This window comes from Pristis pectinata, chromosome 22 (genome assembly GCF_009764475.1).
Source record: "Pristis pectinata isolate sPriPec2 chromosome 22, sPriPec2.1.pri, whole genome shotgun sequence".
Lineage (NCBI taxonomy): Eukaryota > Metazoa > Chordata > Chondrichthyes > Rhinopristiformes > Pristidae > Pristis > Pristis pectinata.
In genome coordinates this window covers 19,557,364-19,584,732 of record NC_067426.1, presented here as the reverse complement: position 1 = coordinate 19,584,732, position 27,369 = coordinate 19,557,364, and the positions used below count along the sequence as shown (strand labels likewise).

The 27,369-nt window shown below is 37.8% G+C and overlaps 1 protein-coding gene across 2 annotated transcripts; it reads left to right on the top strand.

Moving 5' to 3' along the window:
• Nucleotides 1-178: 178 nt before the first annotated feature.
• Nucleotides 179-27,050, top strand: adprs (ADP-ribosylserine hydrolase). Of its 2 annotated transcripts, none has more exons than XM_052036241.1 (6): nucleotides 179-372; nucleotides 5,212-5,308; nucleotides 12,546-12,753; nucleotides 15,844-16,028; nucleotides 22,739-22,833; nucleotides 23,692-27,048. In XM_052036241.1, exons 1-6 carry the CDS (start codon nucleotides 198-200, stop codon nucleotides 24,006-24,008), a joined length of 1,077 nt encoding a protein of 358 aa, XP_051892201.1. In that variant the 5' UTR covers nucleotides 179-197; the 3' UTR covers nucleotides 24,009-27,048. The 2 variants fall into 2 exon arrangements, with proteins under 2 accessions (XP_051892201.1, XP_051892202.1); XM_052036242.1 differs by having other exon boundaries at nucleotides 192-372; nucleotides 5,212-5,248; nucleotides 23,692-27,050.
• The last annotated feature ends 319 nt before the right edge of the window (nucleotides 27,051-27,369 follow it).

Sequence of the window (27,369 nt, the reverse complement as noted above, 5' to 3'; positions counted from 1 at the left end):
TCATTCGTCGCTCTGGCCGCTCTCGCATCCTGATTGGCCAGATTGTCGCCCGGGCTGCAGATCTGATTGGGTGCTCCCTGCCGCTTGTCTTCCTGCCCAATCACCGGTCGACTTTGGATCAGCCGCCTCCGTGATTGGGCGCCTTCAACGCCAATCAGCGCCTTCCCTCCTCTTGCCCGGTTCAGCTTCAAGCTAAGATGTCGGCCGTGAGCAGGGTCTTGACTCCGCCCAGTCTCTCTCGTTTCTGTGGGGCTATGGCTGGGGCGCTGCTGGGGGATTGTATCGGTGGGGAGTTCGAGGGGAAGGAGCTGGTCAGGATGCAGGATGTGATTGAAGCCGTCCAAGCCTTGGAGGAGGAGAGGCAGGAGGAAGGTAAAGGCCACGGTTGCCAGGCATTGGAAGCAGAGCACCGACAACCCGGCGGCACGCCGAGGCTCGCTGCTCTACAGCCAACTAAGTCTTTCCGCATTCCTTGTATCCCACCCCCCAAAAAAGCTGTTATCTTTGAGAAACCATAGCATACTTATTTATTTCTCGTGCTCTTCCACCCTCCAATGTGTTTCTTGTTGGTGTACAGAGCCCAATAGCTGTAACGTTGCCACAGTTATCACCTGATAGGTTTTGTGTGAAGTTTAATTCAAATTATCCGCTACTTAATTTTGGATTCGGTAACAATTTTATTTTTGAGTGGTGTGTGAGAAAAGTTCTTAAAATGGAAAATGCTTGCATCCTCTTTCTTTGGGAGGTGCGATGTTTTATTCATTTGAGTTTCTTTTTAATTTGTGACAACTTTATCAGTAAACATCAGAATTTCAGTTGCAGCCTAACCTCATTTCCCATTCCTTTTGTAACTTGGAAAATGGGGGAAAACAAGGGGCAATTCATCCAACTAACGTGCAAAAGTTGTATGATATTTGCATTCTTTTTTCTACGCGTCCATGTGAGCTTGTAATTTATGAAGGGAAGCTTTAATTACTTTGGCTTTTTCACAAGTATCTTTCATGCACTGGAATGTTTCAGTTGCAAACTGTGTACTGTTTGATTAAAATCAGTATTCATTGCAAACAGTGTTAAACTGCTTGCACAAAGGATGTCACTTGCTTAAAGTCCTCCATGATTTTATTGCTGCTAATCAACATTGTTGCAGGTGTTCATACCCAGACTTGTAGAAAGCACACTGCTAAATGGTGTTGTTATCAAAAGTAAGGGCTAGCCTGTTTAGGGCAGATGAGGTGATTTACACCACCCCACCCCCCACCCCCAAGAATTCTCTTCTTTCTTCTTGAAAGAATGGTGGAATTAGAGTCTTTGAATATTTTTTGAGGTTGGTAGATAATTGATATGCAGAAGGATGAAAGGTTATTCCGGGTGGGCAAGAATGTGAAACTGAGGTTAAATAGATGAGCTGATTCGAGCAGTTAAGAGGCCTGCATCTACTCTTAATTTGTATATTTATGTTGAGCTGAATTAGTAGTGTTTTAAAGGTAAGGGAAACCTCAGATGCTTCATTTCAAAGAAATTTGCTTTTGCTAAGCAGTTAGGCCTGAATCTAGTGGCAAGGCAGTACTTGTCTATTAATTCAAAAGCAACACACTGAAATCTGGTGATCTGTGCTGTAGATTACTTTTTCTTTCCTCATTCCTCAACCAATGATGAGTTGAAGTAAATAGATTTAAAGAAAAACGGAGAAATTAATGGGATTGAAAGCTGATAAATCCCTGGGACTTTACCCAATAGAAACCAGAGGCTGTAGGTTGAAGGTGAGAGGGGAAAGATTTCTTTGTGGGGGGGGGGGGAGGAACCTCGGGCAAGTTTTTCCACACAGGATGGAAGATATATGGAATGAGCTACCAGAAGAAGTGGTAGAGACGGGTACAATTACAATGTTCAAAATGGATCGATATTAATAAAATCAAGGGACATGGAGTTAGTGCAGGCAATTGGGCTAAGGTAATGAGATCAAGTATGGGGTTGCACAGCAGAGCTACTGCCTTTCAGCTCCAGTGATGCTAGTTTAATCCTGGCCTGTGGTGCTATGTCAAATTTGCATGTTCTCTCTGTGACAGCAGGTCCTTCAGGTGCTCTGGTTTCCCCTCTATGTCCCCAAGATTTATGAGTTTGTAGGTTAATTAGTCTCTGTAAATTGCCCCTACTGTAAACAGGAGATAGAATCGATGTGAGAATAGATCACAAGAAAATTACTGGGGGATGGGATTCCTCTGTGAGTCAGCATAGATTTAATGGGCTGAAAGTCCTCCCATAAGGTAAGGAAAATATGGAATGAACTTGTTGACTGGCAGAGCAGGCATGTTAAGCTGAATGGTTTATGTCTGGTTATATTTCTTGTGTTGCCCCTTTGGGTATCAGTCCAAAGGTATTTGTGTTATCTGGTGATCAAGTTAGTTGAGTAGACTGCAAACTGGGAAAAGCACAAATTTGAACTGATATTTTAAATGTTACTTTGCACAAGTAAAGATAGTAAGTGCATATTTTAAGGTAGAAGCTGAACTATCATAACCTTTGAAATATTGTTTAATGTATTTATTAGAGGGAATTTCAACTCCTATACCTGAAATTAATTTTTGTTAAATTTTGCTAATTATGGTTTAATACACCATTTAAAGTTTTTGTTTCTTGTAGCATGGCATCATATTTTGAAGATATACATAAAAGTCTCTCAAAAAATTCATCAAGAAAAAAATATAAGCAGATGCTGGAAATCTGAAATATAAAGATGCTCCACAGGTCAGGCAGCATTTCTGGAAAGTTAAGTGGGGTTAATGTTTCAAGTGGATGACCTATCATCTCACCCAAGAGTGCTAGAAATTAAACATTTTAAGTTGCTGACGAGGCAGAGGAACTGCGAAGGTTAGATCACTGGGGGTGTTTAAAGAGGAATTAAATCAGTTTTTGACAGATTGATGAATTGAGGGCTGTGGGAACTGGCACAGAAGAGAGATGCCTGGGGCACATCCACCATGACAATATTGAATGTTGGGGCAGGCTTGAGCAACATCAAGGCTGAGATGTAGCAAGCAAGATTCATGTTGGGCAACAACCATCTCCAAGAACAATAACCACCCCACTGTGACATTCAAAGACATTGCCAGTATTTTCCTCGTCCAATGAGTATCTGGACTATGCACATAGGAGGGCAGTAGTAGGAGGTAGAGGCCACAAATTGTGACTCTCATGCTGACATTTCAACATCTCACCACTGTGTATAGAACACATGAGAAGTGTAATGCATTTAGCTAAATGTGTGCAGCTCCAACCAGGTACAAGAAGCAGTCCAATTGATCGGCACTCTCTCCGCTACTGGTGCTCCATGGTTGCAGTGTGTATCATCTGAGATGTGCTGCTAGAACTCACCAATGCTTAGTTAGTAACAGCTCTCTAATCTGCAACCCCTACCCCTGAGAAGTAAAATAGCTGCAAGTGCTTGAAACTACCACTGCTTCCAAGTCCCTTACTATCCAGATATGTCATTGTTATCATTGAATTTGTTATGTAAACACTACTTCACACAGTTCAATGAGGTGTCCCACTACCATCTCAAACAATTAGATGGGCACTAAATATTGGCTTTGCCAGTGATACCTCCATGCACATAATAATTAATATGCTATTTAATTGAAACAACTAGAATTAATGTTTCAGGGCAATTGACTTGATCTTTTTCTCTGCGTGATTAAGTTTTCTTGGGTAATCTTGCCTTTTTACAAAGGTCACTGCACCTGTCTCCAGAGATCAATGCAGCTAGTCTGCTTTAGTCACCTTGTATTTTTGATAGTTAAATATTAAAAGGCAAAAATAAGTGATTGAAATAATTACTACAGGCAAGTCTATAATAGTAAAAGAATGAAAACTACCTAATTAACTAGCAGTAAATTGAATATTCAGGCCCCTTTTAATCTCTTCCGATTGGTTCACTAGCAAATGTGTTTTGGAAACCAAGCAATGAGATTGGTCAAGTTATTTTAGTAAGTGTTCAGGAAGCTATCAGTCTTTGTAATAACACAACTTGTTCACTAATGTCACCTTACCAGCACTTCTTGCTAGATCTGTTATGCATGGGGTTTGCCTTCGAGCAACATGGTTGACATTTAACTGCCCTCTTAATTAATCTAACAAGATGTATGTTTGCACCAAATGGTTCATTACTTTCCGTTAGAGATGGGTAATAAGAGGTCACTTTGCCAGATAAACTTTCCCCAAGAATGGAAAACAAGCTTTTGCCATCTTGGTTCACTTGGTTAAATAGACAGATTTATGCATGGGTTTATATTAAAGGCTTACACAGTTCTGGAAACCAATCAGATGATTTGACAAAATTTGGTTATTTAGTATCATAGGTGCTACTTGGACAGAATTGCCCCTCTTTTGAGAGTTGGGAGTTTTACCTGGGCTTGAATGCTGAAAAACTCTAGCTGCTTGATCCTTCTGCTTAGAGCAAATTGGATGCAGGAGATGCATCAAGGGAGTTGTGGTTTCAAAAACACAATTTGTTGGAAGCACTCTTGACTGCAGAGAGCAGATCAGTTAATATTTTGGATGTAGATCCTCTGATTTCTTGTATTGCTGATCAGCCATGCCCTTTTGTAATATATGGACATTCTTCATTGCTGTGAAGCTTCATCAGGTTGGTTTGTTTCAATAGTTGGCAATATTCAATTGGCTGGACGTCTGCATTTCTGGCTCTGTTTGTTGTACTGATTTTTGTTTTCCTTTTGGTCAGTGCATCCTCCATGATATTGGATTACGTGGTGGTGTACCAGGCTTTTCATTGTGGACTTGAGAATCAATTGAACCAACTTTGCTATTTTTCCACTGCCCCTACATTGATGTATCCCTGTTTAAACAGATCAGTTGTTATGTTCTTTTAAAAGTGAAAGTAGCAAAATTCTGGAAACACCAGCTGAGTTGGGGTGTGTGTGTGTTTTTTGGGGGAGGGCAGGGGAGAAGAACAACTACTTTGGGTCAATGACATTTCTGTGTGATCTCTGGTGTTCCATCTTCAATACTAGTGTATAGGACGAAGAGAGCCAATGATATCCTTTAATTAATAATCGTATGTCTTCTATTTCCGTGATTGCTTATATTTATGGTGGACATTTTGGCTTGTAACGGTACACTGCTGCTGTTTATTGTATCTGTTTTCAGTCGGTCTGTTTTCAGCTGATTTCTTAAGACAATGTATTTTATTTTCAGGTTCATTAGTATATTCGGATGATACAGCAATGACCAGGTGTGTGGCACAGTCACTGATAAGTAAACAAGATTTTGACGAAGTGGATATGGCTAAGAGGTAATATGTTGCTGAAATTAAGAGGCTTAAATTGAACTGGGATTTTGTTAAATTCTCCTGTGTATTCTATCACGGCACAACAATTGTAAATATAATAATCGTAACTTCCTGTAGTGTTTTGTATCTATCACTGCCCTGAGATATACAGTATGAATTCGCTTATCTGTAATGGAGTTGAAAATCACCTTTTGAGACACAGATTTTATTCTCTTTAAATTCTCTTATTTGTCGTGTGTGCTTGATAATGTACAGTTATCAATATTTTGATGTGTTTATTTAGTATGGTTACCAGACCTTCATTTTAATACAAACATTTTATCTTTGTTAATATTTGTTGGTTCAGCATTTTTGAAGCAAAGCTCACTAATCCTTCCTGTATTTTGTGTAGGCTGAGTACAAATAGCCGGTATGCTTCCCCATTTCTAGAAGCTGATCTGAAAATGCTCACTACGTAATTTTGAGGGTCTGGATTAGCTCCTTCAGTTTGACGTCTTCCCAAAGCCCACTATTTCAACATAATAACATACAATTTTGTGTAATGGAAGGAGAGAACAGTGTTGGAACCACATAGTCCCTCAAGCTTGCAAATCCATTCAATACAAAAGCTAACGAAAGTCTGATTTCAGATTCAGTTTGTGGACTCTAAACAGCTTTTGAATGCATCCCAATTTCATTTCTGATATATCTGGCAAAAAATTTTTCAGGTACATCCTCCAAGTTCTAAAGTTTCCCTATCAGAGGAAGAATTCTGGTTGTCTGCCCTGTCAGTTTCTGTAAATATCTTGAAGTTCGAGCTGAGTCGTTCCTTGCCAAATTCCAAAGAATATAACTATTTACATAACCTCCGCTCATAATTTAATGATTGGAGTCCAATTATCATTCTGATAAATATATGTTACATTTTGGACTTGGTGCCCATGTTGGCTGCCATACTTGTCGTGTGGGCTAACCAGGGCTTTTTATAGCTGTAGCATAATCTTTACTCCATGTTTCTTCAGTCAGACGACTTCATATCTAAAGACCCAAATTCTATTAGCTTTTATTATTTTTCTGTACCTTGATATTTTTATGATCCATGATCATGGACACTCACATCTTTTTGGATCTCTCAACACTTAGAGTTATATAGTACTACAGCACAGAAACAGGCCCTTCGGCCCATCTAGTCCATGTTGACCTGATCATCTGCCTGGTCCCATCTACCTGCACCTGGACAATATCCCTCCAAACCCCTCCCATTCATGTATCTATCCAAACTTCCCTTAAATGTTAGAATTGAAGCCGCATCTACCACTTCCACTGGGCAGCTCTTTTCACACTTGCACCATCCTCTGAGTAAAGAAGTTTCCCCTCAAATTCCCCTTAAATATTTTGCCTTTCACCTTAAACCTATGTCCTCTAGTTCTAGTCTCACTCAACCTTAGGGTGAATGCATGCAGGTTTTTTCTTCTATCTATAGCCCCCCCCCCCCCCCCCCCCCCCATAATCTAGCTTTCAGCTTTTCATCACTTTGAACATACACTGTTTCAGATCCAGATGGATGACCTGTCATTTATCTGCATTGAAATCCATTTTCCACAGGTTTGTCCCATTACTTTGTCAGAATGTTTAGTGAATAAATTAGTCTTTAGGTACTTTACCCAACTGTTTCCAGCAGTGTATCTAGAGGTGGATTTGTATTTGGGATTTGTATTTAGAATAAAAATCCACCAGTATGTTGAACAGATATTTGCACATTTTTTTGGCCATCTCTGAAGAATTACTTCTGTAGGAGATCCCTGACAATAGCCTACTTTTTTATAACTAGGTTCTACTGTTCTTAGGCAGTGATTAAGTATTGTACATGGAGCATACTGCTAGGGAGACAGCTAGTGATTTATATTACTCAAACAAGGGTAACCTTATAACTGATTTATAGAGGTCATTCTGAGTGAATTGAAAGTTGTCTCCTGGAAGAGTGTTCTGTATTTGGTAGAACTTTTTAATTACACTTATTTATTAAACCATTAAAAGATTATCCATTCTTAACTAAATGAATTAACAACACAACTTAAATGATGTATTCTTCTTTTTCCCAAGCTTCTATTGAAGTACTCATGTTTTTTTACCTTTGACCCATGACTTCTTTACTGAAGGTTCTTCTTCTTCTTCTGTCAGTCTCTGAACCAAGTAATTTCTCATGCTTGTTAATTCCATATCTCATCTGAATTGTCCCACTTCCTCTGAACCCTTTGTCTCTGTCTATAAGATCTTTTTGTTGAACTAGTCAAACACTTCGTATCTCTGTATTCTGGCAAAGCTTCCAACTTCGATCTTTCAAGTCACACATGACTTATTCATCAGTCATTAGATCATGCTTTACTGTGTGCTGCTCTCAGCCAAACTACAGATTATTCCAGGATCACCTTGAAGGTTGGAGACGATCACATGTTCTTATCTAACCCTAACTTCCTCAATTTCCACCCCACAAAACCTCTCTTCCTAGCCCTTATACTTGCTGACACCTTCAATTTGTCCATATTTCATACATGCTGGATGCCTTCCCTTTAAAACGACCATTAATCATGACCGAAAATAATTTGTCCTTGACCCAGCTTTCCTTTTTTCTCTTTGTGCTTATCATCAAATCGGTTTTGTTCTGTGTATCCTCTTCGGCTCGAGTGATGTTGGTTGCTTCCTTGAGTTATGGCTTTTATTGAAGCTGATTTGCTTTGTCTATTAAATGATATTAGTGGAATCAGAAGGAAGTGTTGGTTGCTTGAAAACGTACTTTTGCAAGAAGTTATCTGTAGTCTTTGATTACAAGATATCTTGTGTTATCACCACATTTGTTCGAATAGCTTGCAAACAGAGAAAACTAATGGCTAAAGTACTGTAGTATCATTACTAAGTGTGTCAGTCAGTTAGCTTTAATATTTATAGGGGACTGTGTGGTACGCAGTCTTACATTTTTTCCTTTTGGAACCTGATTTGAGTGGATTAATGGGGACAAAGTGTGCAAACTACAAAAGTACCATGCGAACCTAATTTGTGTGAGATTAATTTAGTTTCTACCAAATTCTGTTCTGTGGTATAGAACACTTAATTAAGCGCATAGGTATATGACCCATTTTTATATTATTGAATTATGTTCCATAATGTAAACTATTTGTTGGTAAACGTGAGCTGTGAGCATTATGGATTTGGGTAGTAATGGAATGCAGTAATCACAGACTGTAAGAGCTTCCATTGGAATCCAGTATTTTTGATTTCTGATCAAAAATTTGATTTCTGATCAGTATTTGATTTATGCTTCTCCAAAATGAGGAATCTAGAGTTAGGGTATCACAGTTTCAAAATGAGGGATGGGCCATTCAGGATCAAGAGAAATTCCTTCAAAGGATGGCGAATCTTTGGAGTTTAAGTCAGAGCTGTGGAGGCTTGGTATTTGATTTCATTTGAAATGATAGATTTTGAGGAATTAAGAAATACAAGTATTACAACTTATTTATTTGTGCAGAAAGCAAGTTAACGTGAAAAGCTAAATTTAGGTATGTACCTTTTTAACAACTGTGCTCTGATATTGTTCAAGCTTTATCTTGAAAGGAAAAAAAGTACGGAGACCACTGTCAGTGATGAAGGGAGCTCAGTGTGCTATTATTTAAGTTAAAATTAGATTTATTGTGCAGGGCTGCTTAATGCTGTACTTCGGTTAAATTCTGTACATAAGTAGACCCAAAAGAGTCTCCATTCTGAAAGAAGAAAGCTATCATGCAATGGATAAATGGGTTAAAAACGAGGATTCTATTTTGTTTTTAAAAAAAAAAGGAAAAGTGGGGCAGAAATGGGATCAGGAAGGATGAGTGTGAATGAGAAGAAATTCAGAAAGCAATGAAAGGAATAGAAAAAAAATATTTTAAAATGTCAGTATGAAACAAACTGGCAAAATTACATTGTGACTCTTGAGAGAGAGAAGTAAATTCATAAATCAAAAGATGGTTAAAATATTTAGTAAGTATTTTGAGTAAGCTATGAAAGAGAACAATATTGGAAGAGAATTGAATCCTGAAGTGGCTGACAGGATAAGTGATATTGTGATTTTTAAATAAAGAAAACTCTTAGATCCCGGTCTAGGAGGAAGAAATTTTGCTACAGAGCTTTATTGTATATGAATACATGCTAGATGTTAGGATGAGAATAAAAGGAAACCTGAGTCATTCTGGGTAATTAACACCCAGTTAGGTTTTTGGAGAGAGATTTTGGAGTCTGTGATTATATTTAAGGTCGCAGCAGTGGCATGAATTTCAAAAGGGATAATCATTCTCGGAAAAACCTCAAATTTGAATTAATAGACATTGTATGCAGAATCATGTAAGTTGCTTAATATTTAATAATTGAGATAGAAAGATTTCGGACAAGTTTGGGCAAATGCATGTTAAATATGAACAAAGTAATAAAGAAATACTTTTCCACATTGTGGCAACTAGAATAAAACAAGGTTATTCACTTTCATGGGATAGAAAATCAGGTTTCCCCCAAATATGAAAAAATATTACTGTAAAAGTAGATCTACGAGTTGTTCCCTTTTTTTAGGATTTAACTTCTTGGAAAACACCTTTCTTGGCTTTATAAAGTTATTCTCCCTCCCTCTTCTTCCCCCCCCCCAAGCTAGTAATAGAATAAAATTACTTTGAAACCCTGTTTATTTCATTATTTTATACACTTATTCAATTTTATTGCTTCAGGTAAAGTTGAGTAAACTATGAACAAACATGAAAATTCAACATTAACAAGAGGTGTTTTGAAAAAGTGCTGAATTCTATCAAGCATAATTTACTTTGCATAACACACTAGTCTATTAATGGCACCATTGCACAAGTCTTCACTCTACCTTTATAGCTTTCAGAAATATGAGGAAGTAGATGTAGAATGAGATTTATTATCACTGACATATGTTCTGAAATTTGTTGTCTTGTGGCAGCAGTACACTGCAGACATAAAAATCACTATAAGTTACAAAAATAAATAGAGCAAAAAGAGAAACAACGAGGTAGTGTTCATGAACTGTTCAGAAAGCTGATGGTAGAGGGGAAGAAGCTGTTCCTAAAATGTTGAGTGTGGGTCTTCAGACTCCTGTACCACCTCCCTGATGGCACCAATGCTCGATACAAGAGGGCATAGCTTTAAAGTAATGGGTGGGGAGATATCAGAGGGAGGTTTTTTACCCAGAGGGTGGTTGGTGCATGGAATGCACTGCTTGGGGCAGTGGTGGAGGCAGGTATGTTGGTCAAGTTCAAAAGATTGTTAGATAAGCATATGGAGGAATTTAAAATAAGGGGATATGTGGGAGGAAGGGGTTAGATAGTCTTGGGCGTGGTTTAAAGGTCGGCACAACATGGTGAGCCGAAGGCCCTGTATTGTGCTGTATAGTTCTATGGAAGAGGGCATGTCCTGGATGCTGAGGGTCCTTAATGATAAATGCTGCCAACTTGAGGCACTGCCTCCTAAAGATGTCCTCCATGGAGATGGCTAAGCCGACAACCCTTTGCAGCCTCTTTCAATCCTGCGGATTGGAGCCTCCATACCAGGTGGAGATGCAACCAGTCAGAATGCTCTCCACCGTACATCTGTAGAAATTTGCAAGAGTCTTTGAGGAGATTTGGTATGTCACCAAACTCCTAATGAAGTAGAGCCACTGGCATTCCTCCTTTGATTGTATCAATGTGTTGGGCACAAGATGGATCCTCTGAGATGTTGATGCCCAGGAACTTGAAGCTGCTCACCCTTTCCACCGCTGACCCCTCAATGAAGACTGGTGTGTGTTCTCCCAACTTCCCCTTCCTGAAATCCACAATCAATTCCTTGGTTTTGCTGATGTTGACTGAGGTTGTTGTTGCTACATCACTCAACCAGCCGATCTATCTCACTCCTGTACGCTGCCTCATCTGAGGAGATTCTACCACAACAGTGGTATCATTGACAAACTTATAGATGGCGTTTGAGCTGTGCCTAGCCACACAGTCATGAGTGTAGAGAGTTTTGACAGTAAATGTTTTTGTGTACTTGTGGGATTTTGGTGTACTTGTTCATGATGTGCACAAAGTAAACTTGCAGATGTAGCAAGTAATTAGGAAGGCAGATAGTAGTTGTACTCCAATTCTGTTACAATAAAGGACAAAAATCTGAAAGTCATGCTGAGAGTTTACAAAGCTTTGAGCCCTCATTTGGGTCCAGTGCACAATTTTACTCTTCCTATTTGAGGAAGGATGATGTATCTTGTAGTCACGGCCGTGCAGATTTGCTAGATTGATGCTTGGGTTTAGGGGTTGTCAAGTGAAGGAAAATTAAGATTGGCCCATGTTCATTGGCATCGAAAGGAATAACAGGATCTCACTGAAACACAAGGTTCTGAGAGGATTGATAGGGTTAGTGCCAAGTAGAATTGGTGGAGAATTTGGAACTATGAGAAATGGTGTTGGGATAAGAGGTTGGCCATTTAGGACTATGAGATTTCTTTATACATAGGGTTGTAAAAGTTTGGAATTGTGTATTTTGCAGAGTTCTGTATGCTCGGTCACTGTGATTTTTTGGGATAGATTGATAGTTTTTCAGCATTTAGGGAATTGGAGGACATGGGAATCAAACATCAAGACAAAGTTGAGGCACAGGGTCAGCCATGATCCACTGAAAAAGTAGAGTTAGGCTTGAATGGCCTTATGAACACAAAATTAGGGGTAGATCATATGTTCTGATTGGAACTATCTGTTCACACTCTATATAGAGTTTAGTGGGTTAGATAAATAAAAGAAATAAGAAAACAATATTAAGATCAGATTCTGAACGGTTGGGAATAGGTAGTGCTGTCTGTCACTGTTCAGTTCTGGGGCCACTTCTATGAACTGTCCATCATCAATTTGGATAATGTCTTGAAGGAAATAATGTCAAAATTTGCAGATGATGCCAATGTGGGAAGCATAACTAATTTATTTTGGAACATTAGTGGAAGCTATACAGAATTATTGGTGTGATGGGGAATTGAACCAAGAAGTGGCAAAAGTAGAACAAATGGTAAATATGAGGAGGGTATGTTTCTTAATGTAAGATAATGTGACCAAGCTGAAAGCATTCCATTCCCAGCTGACCTCTTGGTTGGATGAAATGCAAATAATAATGTTAAAATGTATAACTGGATTGTCTTTGGCAAAGTGTTTGACACACCAATAAAAGTGATTTTTGTGTGTGTTCTTCAACCTCTTAGGTTTGCTGAGGAATATAAAGAACAGCCGAACCGTGGCTATGGAAGTGGTGTCATTCGTGTATTTAAGAAACTTCTTAGCCCAAACTGTAATGATGTTTTTAAACCGGCAAGGGAACAGTTTAAGGGAAAGGGTTCCTATGGAAATGGAGGTGCCATGAGGATCGCTCCTATTGCACTGGCATATCCGGATATTCGGGATGTTATAAAGGTCAGAATGATGGATCTTTAGATAATTTACTTCTAAGTAACACAGCTTTATTTTTGCTCCTCCTTCCTTTCTCCACCTTCAGTTCTCCCTATCCTCCAACCCTATGGAATCCTAGGTAGAATAATTTGTCATATAAGTATTTTCTGGTTACTGTTTCTCTGTCACCATTGGCTCTTTTTCTCCCACAGTTGTTCAGAAAATAAAACTGTGTTTACCATAATATACTCTCTTTTTTGAGCTTATTATTGACCTTGTGAGTTTACCAATCAGCCCACTTATAATGGGACTAAGAAAATGAAAAAAGTCCTGTATAGTTGGAGGGCAGCATCAGCAATGCAAACAGCTCATTTGGTCATTAAAAATAAATTTGTGCTAATTATACATTTGTTTTTCACCAGCGAGAGTTTATCAGTACTAGTAAATTTCCTGGGGCATTGCTTGTGGTAAGTCAGATGGTACTTCTGTTTTGGAAGACAGGAATGTTACTTAGTGTATGCCCAAAATATACACATTGAATGGAGGTTGTAGGTCTAACAGTAGTCAAGTAAATTCTGTGCTGGATCAGGTGAGAAATTCCTTAAATTTCTTTCTTGCCAAAACTTTTAGAAATGTAACTTTTCAGTTACAGTTTTTAAATTTGAAAGTTGATTTGAATATTTACTAAATGTAGCACCTGTATCGGATGCGAGCCTAGGGATAGCATTATTTGTATGTTTGTGGATTTCCTGGATCATTGATCTGGGTGAGAATGTGTTATTGGGAGGTTGCAAAAGACTTGGGAAGCTTTTCTAGTTTGTTGTAGATCTCTCCACAAATGGCGAAGTATTATATTGCTTCCTGGAAAACTAAGTATGTTTTTTTTTCATTGAATTGCTTTTGATCAAAGTAAATAGATAATTGAAACCACTACTACTACCACAAAAAATATATTCCAAAGTAGAATGTTTCTGCTTTGAAATTTGACAATTTTAGCATGTCCCGCAAAATCCTTGTATCTGACATTCGTTTCTACTTTTCAGGAAAAGATAAAACTAAAAAGGTTGGTTTTGTTTTTCCCACCTTTTTGTTTCAAACTAGAAAATCAATTTCTTAAAAATTAGAATTTCCACAGTAATACACTGTCAGCTACTAGGCTGAGAATTAAGTTCTCTACTTGGGAGAAGCATAGAATCAATCCACTAAATTTTGTCAGTTTTAGAAAATGACCATTCATTTTGGTTGCATATCAATAAACTATAAATTATTCAGAAGACAGAAATAAAGGCAGTCGATCATCTCCCATGTTTAACTTGCTCTCTGTACATCAGTAGATTCCAACTAATCAAGGAATGAAGTACTTATGCAATTCCAAGAGAATTCCCAACATAGGGAAAACAAGTCTTGCATTTATACAGTGCCTTTCCTGATTTCAACATTTCTGAAAGTATCCTGAGGTCAATGTAAGACTTAAAAATGAAATAAATACCCTGATTATTATGTTTCCTACATTACAAATCAATGTGTTGTCATAGTTGGTGGAGGAAAAAAGTCAAAACTCTGCAATAGATTTGTAACATTTGTCTTGTCCCTGAGCAAGCAGGAAATGGCAGAACTTCAGCAGTGAGGATTATAACACTGAATAGTATTGAAGTTATAAACTGGTTAGAGTTGATTGCATTGAATCTAAATTACCCAATCTTACTGGGTTCCCAAATGTTAATAACTAAACAAAAATAAGAAGACAGTTGAAAAATGTTGATCAGTTATTCATTGATTTGGTAATGCAAGCTCATAGGCTGGGTGTGGTCTCCAAACATCATCTTGGCCCCTTTTGCAATTTTTCTTGTCTGGTATTGCAAAAGATCCATCTGAATATTGCAAAGCACATTAAAGGTGAATGTTATCTCATTCTATTTGATTTATAAATGACCTGGATTTTGAAGTAGATCTGATGACAAGACTATTGGTCATAAAGTCAGTTTCGGTGTGTGATGACTGTTAACTTTGGATTTCTAGAAACTTAGAATTGTCCCAGTGTTGCTGTCAGTGATTCAGTTCACCTGTACAGGCTGCTGATTGCACCCTTCTTCATTGTAATCAAGGGAAATTGCTAGTTAAATTCATGTTAGCCCTACTTGGGAACTAATCTTACTATAAAAAATCTTGTGCCGTGCTGCATGACTTGTGCATTTTTAATTGCATGCCATGACATGCTGTAGTTATTGCTGAGCAAACCACTTGGCCCTAAAATAATCCTATTTATGTGTGTTATATTTACTTTACATGAACATTTCACATCGTATGATGTTTAATAAGTTTACTTAAAATTAAACTTCTATATTTCTGTTGTGCAATTTGGATGGACTGTAGAGTCAGTTTATCAGCAAAGTGCTGGATGCCAGGAGTCATCCTGTACTGACATCTGACAGCAACTGTCAAAATTCTCACCAGAGGGATTGTGGGATCTTTGGGATCTTTCCTTGAACTCAGCAATAAATGCTATTGCTTTATTGCTGACTTCAAATTCTGGACCAATATTTTATGACCATCAAGGAGTTTTGGGCTTTTTACTTAATACTTTAGTCTTGTGGGCAACACTCTCTTGAAATGATCCCTATAATGTTGTGTAGTTGACAAATTGTCTTATTGCAGCTCAGATAGTTTTTCTATAAAAACTGATGACATTGCATTGCCTTGCCCTTCTTATTCTGTTTTCTCATTCATTTCATTATTCATGAGTAAACAAGTAATGTATCCTAGCCCAACATAATTTCTCAGGTGTAAGACTGATCTATTTAGGCAAGAGATGCAATTAAGTCCACTTTTGAAATGACAAATAACTGCGTTTTGACTCTCCTGTGCAATTATACTTGGGGGGAAGAAAACACCCATGATATTCCAAATGATGCAATAGCTGTGGAGGAATGTCTTAATTTTTTTCTAGTTGGTAAAATGCAGGGAGCACATACAACTTCAGTAATGAGTGACCCAAAAGGAAGCCATGTGCTTCTACTCTCATGGCAAATTTGCTTGAAGGTTTAGTCCTTTATCAATTAAATAAGAACTAGGTCCCCTCATCTTCTACAATAACGTTGTTTTGTTATGGGACAGTTTGCAAAGAAAAATGCAGAAGTGACGCATGCATCCTCACTGGGCTACAATGGAGCTATCCTGCAGGCCCTCGCTGTTCATCATGCCTTGCAGGGGGAGTTGAAGGAGGACAAGTACTTGGATCATCTCATTGGGGAAATGCAGTTGATCGAGAATGATGAGAAATCTCTTTCAGATGCAAAAGAGTAAGTACAGATCTAGGGTGGCCTCTTGTGGCCACCACTTCATTTCTCTGATGGTTTGGTATAAGAAATTACGTTCTTCTGCACATAAACTAGGGTTAGCCTTGTGAATAGATCATAGCTGAATAGAACTGAAGAATTGAAATACTTAACCCTTTGTTTTCTGCCACTAAAGTCTGTATGATTGTGGCAGAAATCTGTCAACTGAGAAAGAACTGGAATTAGCCATAGTTAAAGATGGTTAACAGAACGTTTTTCTGTCAGCTGACCGATTTTAAACTTTCAGGAAGGATCATGTGAACATCTGACTTGTAACAGTTTTAAGTTTTTGCTCTGTTTCTGTTTTCTTTGTGTTCCCAGCCCAGTCCTCCCCTACCGCATTCCCATTTTTAAGTCCAGGTATTGAACTAGCTATTAAAATTCAAAGAGATGTGTGTACCCCCACTATATTTACCACATTGTATTCAGAAGGGCTTACTGATTTCATTCCCCAGCTTGTGGAAGAATTTTGTCAATTGCAGCAACACTATCTTGCCCTGCAATGGGAGTTCACCCAACTTTGCATGCAGAATGAATTAAACCACAGAATATAAATCTATGTACTTGTCATCATTTAAAGAGTCCTGAAAATTAATTTCTGTTTTAAACACTAAATGTTTTAATAGGCAGACTATCATTTAGGAAAATTAGACCCACCTTCTCCAAAAAGAAATTGCAGTTAAGAATACAGTGAATGTCTCTTGGACTGTACTCACTGGAGTACAGAAGAATGACAGGGGACCTCAGAGACATTTAAAATGTTGGAAGGACTGGGCAGAGTAGATGTGGCTAGGCTGTTTCCCTTGGGTGAGTCCAGGACCAGAGGGCACAATCTTAGAATTAGCGGTACAGGTTTAAAACAGAGATGAGGAGAAATTTCTTTAGCCAGAGGGTGGTGAATTTGTGGAATTCCTTGCCAGGTACGGCAGTGTAGGCCAGATCATTGGAGGTATTTCAAGAAGAGATAGATATCTAAATAGTCGAGGTATCAAGGGATATGGGAATAAGGCCGGAAATTGGGGTTAGAATAGTGTTTTTTTTTCACCTGCCCCCCCCCCCCCCCCCCCCCCCATTTTTCATTTCTTTTTATTTTTTCCCTTTTCCTTGGAACAGACTCAATGGGCCAAATGGCCTACTTCTGCTCCCTTGTGATCTTGTGAAAATGGCTAATATTAATCGTTATTTAAAAAATCTAGATGACGATCCTAATTTAAGCAGTTCATATGTATTGCATTTTGCCTTCAGCAGACTTGCTTTATCCACTGATTTCTTTTTTTCTCTACATTTAAAATTAGAAATAAATTTGAGCAACTTGTCCCAGCTAGTTTCTTGCCACTTTGGGGTGGTATTAAGAATTGGAGATTGTGTAATAAACCTGAAGAGCACTATTGCAACCTTCTGTGATAAAGTAACCACAGTTATTTTTGATGTCCTGAACTTCCAGGGCACTGCTTTTTTTGGTCCATTTCCAGCTTGGAGGAAGACTGGCATTTGGAGTCAAACAGAGCATAATTATCAATGTAGTCCCAAATTAATCTAAGCATCATTTTAAAACAAAATCAATCTGGGACCAAGAATGTGCATGTATTGCAATACTAGTATCATTGTGGTGTACAAAACATTACAGTCTTTATGCTGTTGGTTAGCATGCAATTTGCTTATCGCTCCCGATCTGATTTTCATTGCCTTATTTAAAGAAATGAACTCATAGTGGTTTTATTTAATTTGGCTCACATTGATTTCGTAATGGTTTTGTTTAATTCAAGAGGAATTTGTATTGGGTATACTTATTATCTGCATGGTGACTGTCTTTTAATCAAGCTGTCTAGAGCTTGCTTTCATGCTCCTAGGTCATCAAATAAATGTTAAAGGAAACCATTATCCCAGAGTCGCCAAGTGTAGTAATTAGCTTTTATGACTTTTAGGCCTAGTTTTCTATATGCATGGTAACTGAAATGGTGCTGGTAGAATTACTGGTGACCAAAAGTAATATTTTGGTTCTGTATGAATCCTACCACTTCCATGTTTTAGGTTCAGACATACCTGTAGCATGTCTGCTCCTCAATTCATCTTGATGTAACTGGATAAAATGCAACTTCCTGCAAATGTTTTGAGCACTGAATCCCCTTCTTGGAGACCTATGCAGTTTCTTTTGCAAGCTGCAGATAGAGGAATTTGTTAAGAAGACCATCATTTTCTCCAATAGTATGGAAGTGGTGACTTATAAATTTGCATAGAAAATTTGAAATGGCCTTTGTCTATTTATGGTCTCCAGCCTTGATCAAGAAGCATGCAACTAAGACAATTATGTTGTCAACATGTTCTTGTCAGTATCATATTAGAAATTGCCTAAGTTGGTATTGTAACTATTCACAGTAACAGAAATTTTGACCAGAGGTGCCCAAACTTTTGCATGCCACTGTATATTTTGAAAACATGCATGTTATGTAGGTGGGTTCTTGTAGGTAATATTTCAGAACCTGTATGGCTTGAATACATTGATACCATAAATTCAAATTAAACCATTGAACTTTTTATTAACTTTTAATATTTGCTGAATATGATTTGCTCAGTGTGAAATGGCAGAATGTTGCTCCTTTGGGGATGGGAGTGTAAGTTGTGCTTCAAGGAAAAAGTTCCAGTCATTTTTGAATTCAATAAGCCATAACGTTAATCTAATTTTTATCCTATTTTTGCTGCCAAGCCAACTTGATATGCTGCTTATCCAGTACTTGGCTAAGTTGGTGCTAAAAGAATATCAAGGAAAAGAATAATTATGATGCTTTGTGGTTGCTTCTGTAAGTCTTTGATGTCTGTGCTGAATAGAGTACTTGATTTTTTTGAATCTATTGGATTAAAACTCGTCTTTGGTGTATATGAATTCTTGGCTTTCTTGTGCTAGCAGAGGGATTTAGCCTTAATAATTTTGCTGTTTCAGCATTAGAGGTGTAATACAGGTACTATCATGATCAATCCATCTAGAATTGTGAATTTTGCTGCAAAATCTGTTTGTTTTAATAATCATAATGACAATTTCTTTTAAAACTATCTCTTTAAAACCTGGGTGAGAGTAATATTGCTTTATCCAAAATATTTTTCATTGATAAGTCCCCCAGGCAATCTATTTATTTCTAATATAATCCAGGGATATGAAGACTAAATTACAGGATTATTGGGTGGGAGCAACCAAGCAAGAGAAGCTTTTGAAATCCAATTGTTTTCTCTTGTTTGGCTGCAAATGCTTTTAATAAACTGTGACCCATATATTTTCAATTTGTGTGTTGTCACTACTGCATTCCTGTTGTCTTTTTTTAAAAAAAATACTAGTTTGATTCTTTTGAAAAAATTGGGCAAGCAATTTGATTCCAATTTGAGCATGGCCACAGTTGGCCTTAAAAAGAATAACTTTGTGCGAAATAAGTTAACGTGTTCCAAAATATATTGAGAGAAATCTGAGGGAGATGGGTCAATTCTGTTTTTAATTGGTTCTTCGACATGCACAGAATATTTTTGTTAATTATTACTATGGGCCATCCACATTCTCAGCTCAGAAGAAATGTGCAATACACACTTCTTGTTGCAAAATGCACATTTGTACATGAACCACACGAAGATTATTATGTGCACATCATATCTCTTTAAAAAAAATCAAATATTTATTGGAGTGCAACTTGAATCATACCCGTGATTAGTTGTGTGATGGATTGTTCTTGAAATATTATAGTCATAGAGACATACAGCATGGAAACCAGGCCCTTCGGCCCACTGAGCCCACGCCATTAACTACCCATTTACACTAACCCTCCATTAATCTTAAAAGTTGATGTATAAGCCCCTCTCCCCTTTTGGTTCAGTTCTATTTACAATTCCTCGGGTAATGAATGGGCCCTGCCGCTCGCTACAAGGTCTGGGCTCATTCCCTCTCGGCCTGACCAATGGTAACTTCCTCATCATTCAGAAGCCAGGTATTGGCCATCTCTGACCACCTCAGTCAAAGAGCCAAACAGCACGGAAACAGGCCCTTCGGCCCGCTATGTCCATGCCGCCCTTGTACTATCTACACTAATCCTATTTATCCGCATCGTTTCTGCTTTGCCCTGCCGGGTGCGCTCCCTCTCCACATTGCCCGGTCCACTTCCAATCCCTGCGGTCGATCACTGTTCCTCCCCTCCCCGCTGTACGTCCCTGCTCCTGGTTCACCCTACACGGTCCGCTGGGCCGCCGCCCTTTCACGTCCGCCTGCGCTCCATCCTGCCGGGTCCCTTCCAGGTCCGCGTGAGCTGCACCGTGCCTTTCAGGTCCGCATGTGCTCCACACTGCCTTCTCCCTTTCTGGTCCGCGTGGGCTCCATCATTGCCTTCGCCCTTTCGGGTCCGCTCCGGATCCTCCTGCTGCCTCTGCGCCCTGCACATGGTTCGCTGACGCTTCGCTCTGCCTTCTCAGCCTCTTCCCGCTTCTCCCCCTACCCCCCCACCCCCACCTGCCTGGTGCTCTGGCTTGTCACCCTGCGCCCCCTCACATTGCCCAGCCCACCTCCAATCCCCGCGGCCGATCACTGTCGCGCCGGTTAGTTGCCCCTTCCTTCTACCCGTCCCTGCTCCTGGTTCAAGTAATAGTTACTTGTACAAGAAGAGACATTTTCAAGAGGTGGATGGTGAAGGACTGTCACCAAACTTTCTTTGAAACAAAGATGCTTGGGGGGGGGGGTGGAGTGGAATCTGTGCACAGAATTTGTGGTTATTTGCATTTAAGTAGTTAAAGGTCTTTAGAGATTCTTCAGCAAAATGACACCAAAAATAATTAAAGCTGTGAATCATGAAAAATCAGCCTTGAAAGAACTAAGCATTTCATGTTCCAGGGTTGAGGTTCTGAAATAGCCTTGGAGTAATTTCTTAAAGCATCCTATTTATTTTTTTTGTGAAAATGTGATAGATACTTTTTGAGGATGGAGAGGAAGAAATGATCTGTTTAGAGTGCAGTTACAAAAATTGATCATGACATGATAAACTGCTATTTTAATACCTTTGGGAAAGAAAAACTGAATTCCTGGAAAAGAATATTTTATACTTAAAAAAACATTGCAAAAGAAATTAAGATTGAGTTTTAATACAAAGCTACTTCTGGACAGTATTTTGGGTCCATGTGCTATTGAGGTTTTTGTCTTAAATTATCCCCTTTCCACTGAGAACAAGTACTGGCTATTATGGTCTGAGGCTATTATAATCTTGTGTATCAAAATGCAAAGTAATTAATTGTGATCCATTCTGAAGGGTTCTCAGTCTGAAACTTCAGCTCCTCCTTCCTCAGTGATTGCATGAACTGTTTATTTTTTCCAGTATTTTTATGTACAGTAACTGTGGTAAGATGAAACGGGATTAGTGATTTTTTTTCCCTGTTGCAATAGCTATATAATGGCCAAATATGCCAACAAGATGGGTGACTACAGTTTCATTTTAGGCTCTGGTTACACAGGTAGGCCTGTCTGAGAGATTTGTTGGAAATCATGTGGTGGTTTCCAGTAAATTGCGTATTGGTGGTCTTGCCTTATATGGAGTTGTTATTCACTTGTAGGGGAGATAAGGGAGACCCTGAACAGTATAATAATGTCTTTTCAAGGGATGTTTTGGAGCTTCTCCATGGGCTGGATTGCGACCAGTGCCTGGTGATCTTCATACCCCTTCATGTCTCATCGAAGTGTTGGAGCTCCCCAGCGGCCAAAGACTGAATAGTTAAGAATACAGGAGCAGCGCTGCTAATTGTTAATTAGTGATAAGTATTATGATGAATTGCATGCAACCTTGAGCTTGATTTATTAGTGGAGAATCAAATGAAGAAGTCTGATTTTTTTTTGTTCTTTTAGTTGAGTTAGACAAGGTTTGTAGCTGTAGTTACAAAAGGTAAATTAGATCTGTAGCTAAGAGTTAACCAGAATTTCTTGAATTACTGATTTCTTTGTTCTTTTAGTTAATAGCTGAATAAAGTTACTTAATCAAACTTTTTGTAGTTGAGTCTTTCATTGCGGACTTGGTTGCTCGAGAGGAATCAAAAGAAACCTGAACTCTGTTTTGAGACAGTAACTAACTTGATTGGTGTTTTCTTGCAAATGTGGGGTTTGCTCTCTTTTTGAAATTAATGTTAATTAATCCAATCACTAATGTTTGAACTTGGCTGTTCACTTTCAAATATGAGCAATTCTGTGGTTCTGTGTAGAAATAGATCATTTAGAGAGGACCTTTTTTTTTGTCCTCTTACTGGCATCTTTTTACTTTAAATCAGTAATTTATAGTGCATATCTTTTTTTTCTCTGCTTTGACAGCTTTGATTAAGTACATACCAAATAAGGAGTTTTGTCATGAGCAAGATGCTCATTCAAGGCAGTAGCAGTAAAATTGGATTTTTTTAAATCTTAAGATTCTAAGGCTTGAAGTTGTAAGAAGGGCCAACTGGGAGTTTAGGGCTTTGTTATTAAGATTTTGATTTTTCATTTATAGTAGGTAATTTAATCATTTACACGAGATTCTCTAGAGAATCTAAATATTTGAGATGGGCACGATTGTTGCCGTGTAAGTACAATGTAGCACTTCACAATATTTGATCTGGAGAAAAACTAATAGAAGCAAAGTGCTCTTTCCTGTTTGGATCCTTCAACACTTTATTCTCTTCCTTTCCCCCAGCTTTCATGAGTTTCCATATTGCAATAGACTGAAGAAAATGAAAATATTTTTATCACGAACAGATGTTTCAAAGGAAGAGGTCATTAATGAATTGGGTAAGAGTGCTATTTCCATTTTTTACAAACTTATCTGTTTAGCTCCAGTTTTATTAATTTTTAAGTGTATTAACTTAAAAGTGTATTTAACTTCTGTAGATTGGAAATAAGGGGGGGAGAAAAGAACAGTTTAAGCTGGAAAAAATAATCGTAAGTGAAAAAAGCAGCTTTTAGCTGTATTTTAACGCTCTGAGACTTGTATACAATTTTTTTTATTTTCAGCATCTAAAAAGCAATGCAAGTCATCTTCATGACATTTTGGTTCACAATTATTCCTGTTTGTCCAAGAAATGGAATGGTTTAGATTTGTGTGGTCCTCATCAGCAGCAGTTGCTCAACCTTTGCATAATTATTTTATAGTTGTCAGAAACCAAAAAAATTTTGGTATCTTTTTGTACCAAGAAACCTTTCTTTGTAAGACTAATATTTTACAATGATTTCTTTTATATAGATGAGACGCTGGATAAGTCTTTCCATAGTTTCACAAAATACATGCTGGAGCTCTCACTTTGCTCGGTGAGGGTGGGTTAAGGGAGTCATGCCGGATATTGCAAATAAAAATGTCAATTTTATCTTCAAGTTGTGATGCAAAATGCTTTGTTTTCTATATTTCTGTTGGTATCTTTAAAATGAATTGCCCAAAATGTAAGCTCCTCATTTTTCCTCATGCCATATGAGAATTTCTGCTTTGCTTGAATATTCAGGCTCAAAGCCAGGCGTTCCAGCAGTCGTGTGTTGTTTCTGCACTAGATCTCAAGCCAGTGCACCACTTGAATGTATTCTGACATGCCTTGTACCTTTTATAGATATCATTTATGTCTACTGAGCCTGTAAGGTTTGTGTAATTTTTCTTTTCAGGAAATGGGATTGCAGCTTTTGAATCAGTGCCAACTGCAATTTATTCCTTCCTGAGGTGCATCAATCCTGATCCAGAAATTCCAGAAAAGTACAATGGGCTTGAAAGGACAATAATCTACAGCATTTCACTGGGCGGTGACACTGATACAATTGCCACAATGGCAGGAGCAATCGCTGGGGCTTATTATGGAAAAGATCACATTCCACAGTCTTGGCAGAGGAGTTGTGAAGCATATAAAGATGCAGATTATTTTGGGGAAAAACTGTGTGAGATTTATTGCAGTCGTCTAGCCTCCTTGCTAAAGACAAAAGCATAGAATTAATTTTAAGATGTGTTGTCAATAAAAACATCAATTCAAAATCTCAAATGAAAAATGTGGGCCTGAATAAACAGGTCATTTCTGAACCCAGTTGGTTATTTTCTTTTCCTGGTTCTATTTCAGTTGAGCAATCAAAATTGTTTGGGTAACATTTCAAAGTGGTTAATTTTGCTTGACTTTAACAAAAAAAAATGTGAACCTTTCAAAGAAGCCTCAATTGTAATTATTATTATTCCTTTCTACACAACCACAAACTTTAGAGTAGGAGTTATGAGTAGCAGGTTTTTTCCCCCCTTATTTAATTGGAGTTAGCTACATTGCCTAAACAAATTAAGGATGTGCTGCAGTATTGGTAGTTTGACTTTTAGTGCCTCAGCCACAGAGATGTTGCTACTTTTGCCAGGACAGTAGGTTTGCAAATCCTTCATTGCTCAAGTGTTCTGTTTTTTTTTTGTCATGAGTTTGTTACCTAAACGTGACACAAAGGCCCCAGTGTTAATTCAAAGCACCATGTTACCAAACCTAAATATTGGATTTTGTTTTCTGATTTTTTTTGCTAATCTTGGATTAGGGATTGCCTATACGTCCCATGGTGGGGGGTACAAGGCTGCATTTACTCAGTTAGTAGCTAAGACCAGCATTGTTTTGCATTATCTAAGCCACATAAATGACAAATGGACATGGACTGCTTTTCTTTTCAGCCATCTTAGTCTTTGGACAATGCATCCGCTATTGTTTTCTGGTAGGGCATCCCATGTCCTAAACCATCTACATCATAAATTAGTTTTCCTTTTGTTCTAGTGTAATTTTAGTAACTTATAAACTAGTAGAAGTATTTTTATCCTGATTTTTCAGGAAATTAACTCACTGTTTGGAACAGTTGTTGTATGTATTCCCGTACATTTTGATGGAAAATCAGTTTCTTTACCTTTTGTGTCTAAAGCTCCTCCTCCCATCTACCATCATTGATCTTGATGCCCAAAACTGAACACTGTATTTAACTGCAGCCTAAACGAGATGTGCTTAAATTTGATAAATGTTTTGGTTTTATTTGTAAGGCTTTTTATAAATTTTAGGATCTTGTATGATTTATTAATTTTATTGACTTTGACTCTGCATTGTATGTTATAAAATTTCAGCTGTTTATAAGTTTGGGTGAATAAATGTATGGAACTTAGTTCATCAATTGTTTTTGCCAGTATATAAAGAGTATTACAGTAAAATTCCAATAATCCACTATCTGACTATTAGGAAATCCTGATGGTTCAGGATTTGCACTTGGGTAACATTTGCACTTTCTGCTCGATGGAGACCCAGTTCCCCTGCCCCCAATACTTGCTAGGTTTACTGACCTGTTACTATGTAATAGCTTTTTTTGTTCAAAAAGAAAAGTGAATTGGAAATAATTGAAGGATTAATAAAAATAACATCTGAGGGTCCAGAAAATCTGCTGGTCCCACACCACAAATTCCAAATGTACCAGATTTGAGGTTTCACTGTATCAAAGTGAAATTATTCACACTAGTAAAAAAATAGTTTATTGAAAGAATGGAAGCATTGTGCTTGCCCAATATTCACTATCCAGAAAGGTGTGTTGGACTATTTAGCTCATGATAAGGATTTACTTTTACCTACTAAAAAATCGAGGCTGGCACTCCAGAGAAGTGTGAATTATTCCATTAATTTTAATCGAGGTAAACACAACCATGGTTTTTTTTTTAGCAAGTGTACTATGCAAACAGTGGGGAAGAATCGCTCCTTTAAGATGCTATTGAGTATTCTTTCCCTGAAGATTTAGGAATGGAATTTCCACGTCATAACTTGGAAAAGAGAGAATAAACTGTTTGTTGGTAGCTTCAAGGGATCCATATTGCTGTCTGTATTAGCCACATTAATTGAGGTGTCAAAAAGTGGACAGGAAGGATCACATGATCCCATCAAAAGGTGAAAAAGCTCTCAATGCCCTGACCAATTATTTATCCCTGGTCAGCACCACTAAAACAGATTTATCTGGACATTACCTTGTAGCAGTTTCTGGGACCTTGCTCTGTACAAATTGGTTGCCATGTTTCCTGCATTATGATAGTAAATATGCTTCAAAAGTACTCCACTGACTGTAAGCACTTTGGAATGTCCTGAGATCAAGAGATGTAATTACAAATGTGCAAGTTTTTCTTGATTTGTAAATACTTCAAAAGTTTAATGCTTTCCCAAAGCATGCTTGATGGAATAAAATTGTTTATGTAAAAATTTAAAGGTAGTAGAGAGAAGGGAATGGGTTGTCATTCATGCTTTGTTTTTTTTTGTTAAATTCTAGATAGGAATAGAAATGTATGTGATTACATTTGCAGTCAACAACTAAATAACCGGGGATTTTTTGTTAAGAATGCATAAATGTAGATATTAAGAAATACACTGTAAATATATATATTCTATATATATATATATATTAGCCTCCCATTCTATGACAAAACTGGTTTAACTTTGAAGTACTTCATGATAATAAAGATGTTTTGTTTTTAAATGTTTTATCTCAAGTTAAGTGTTGATGAGCTTTACTGTATCCATGTCAGTTAGCTGTGTGCTACGTAACATTGTTTGCCCATTGAGCTATTGTGTTTCATAATACAAGAGATTTCTTGTGGGATTTGGGGATTTGGTTAACATGCTGTTGAAGAAAGTGTCCTTCAGTACAAGTCTTGTTGTTTGCTGATGGGGTAACACAATGTAATTGTGATGTATCTGAACCAGTGATTCTCAATCTGTTGGCCATGGGCCAGGCTGGCTGTAGTTACCGATATTTTGGTTTGACTTGTGTAAAACAACTTCCTGTATATCATTTTAAAAACAAAATGTTTTTACCAGGACGTCAGATGAGCTGCACAGTGTGCTGAGTTGACTATAGGTTGAGAATCAGATTTTTAAATTAACTTTACATTCATTAGATAAATATGAAACATGTATAATGGGGAATCTTTAAAGTGAAGTTGGATACTGGCCTGCCCCATTCTGGCATTAGTCAACCACTGTCCCTAAGGTTACGTGGTTTGGGAAAAATTGTGTGCTGATGCTTCCTTTTTAAACTATACACAATAAATTAATTGGACTGTGTGACACACACTTGTCATTATAACACTTGGTCCTTGAAAATTGCTGCCATTTTCCCACTAACCTAAGAATTTTAGTTTAAGTATTTCTAGTAGTGTATGTTGCAGCAGTTTCTAACATTAAATGTAATATAGATGGTCTTAGTGATTTTTAAACTATGTGCCTCTCTTAATGATTTTATTGTGCCATCAGCAATTTTCTTCTGGGCCAACTGGCAAAAAAAAAATTCAAGTAAGCTTCCTCTTGTCAA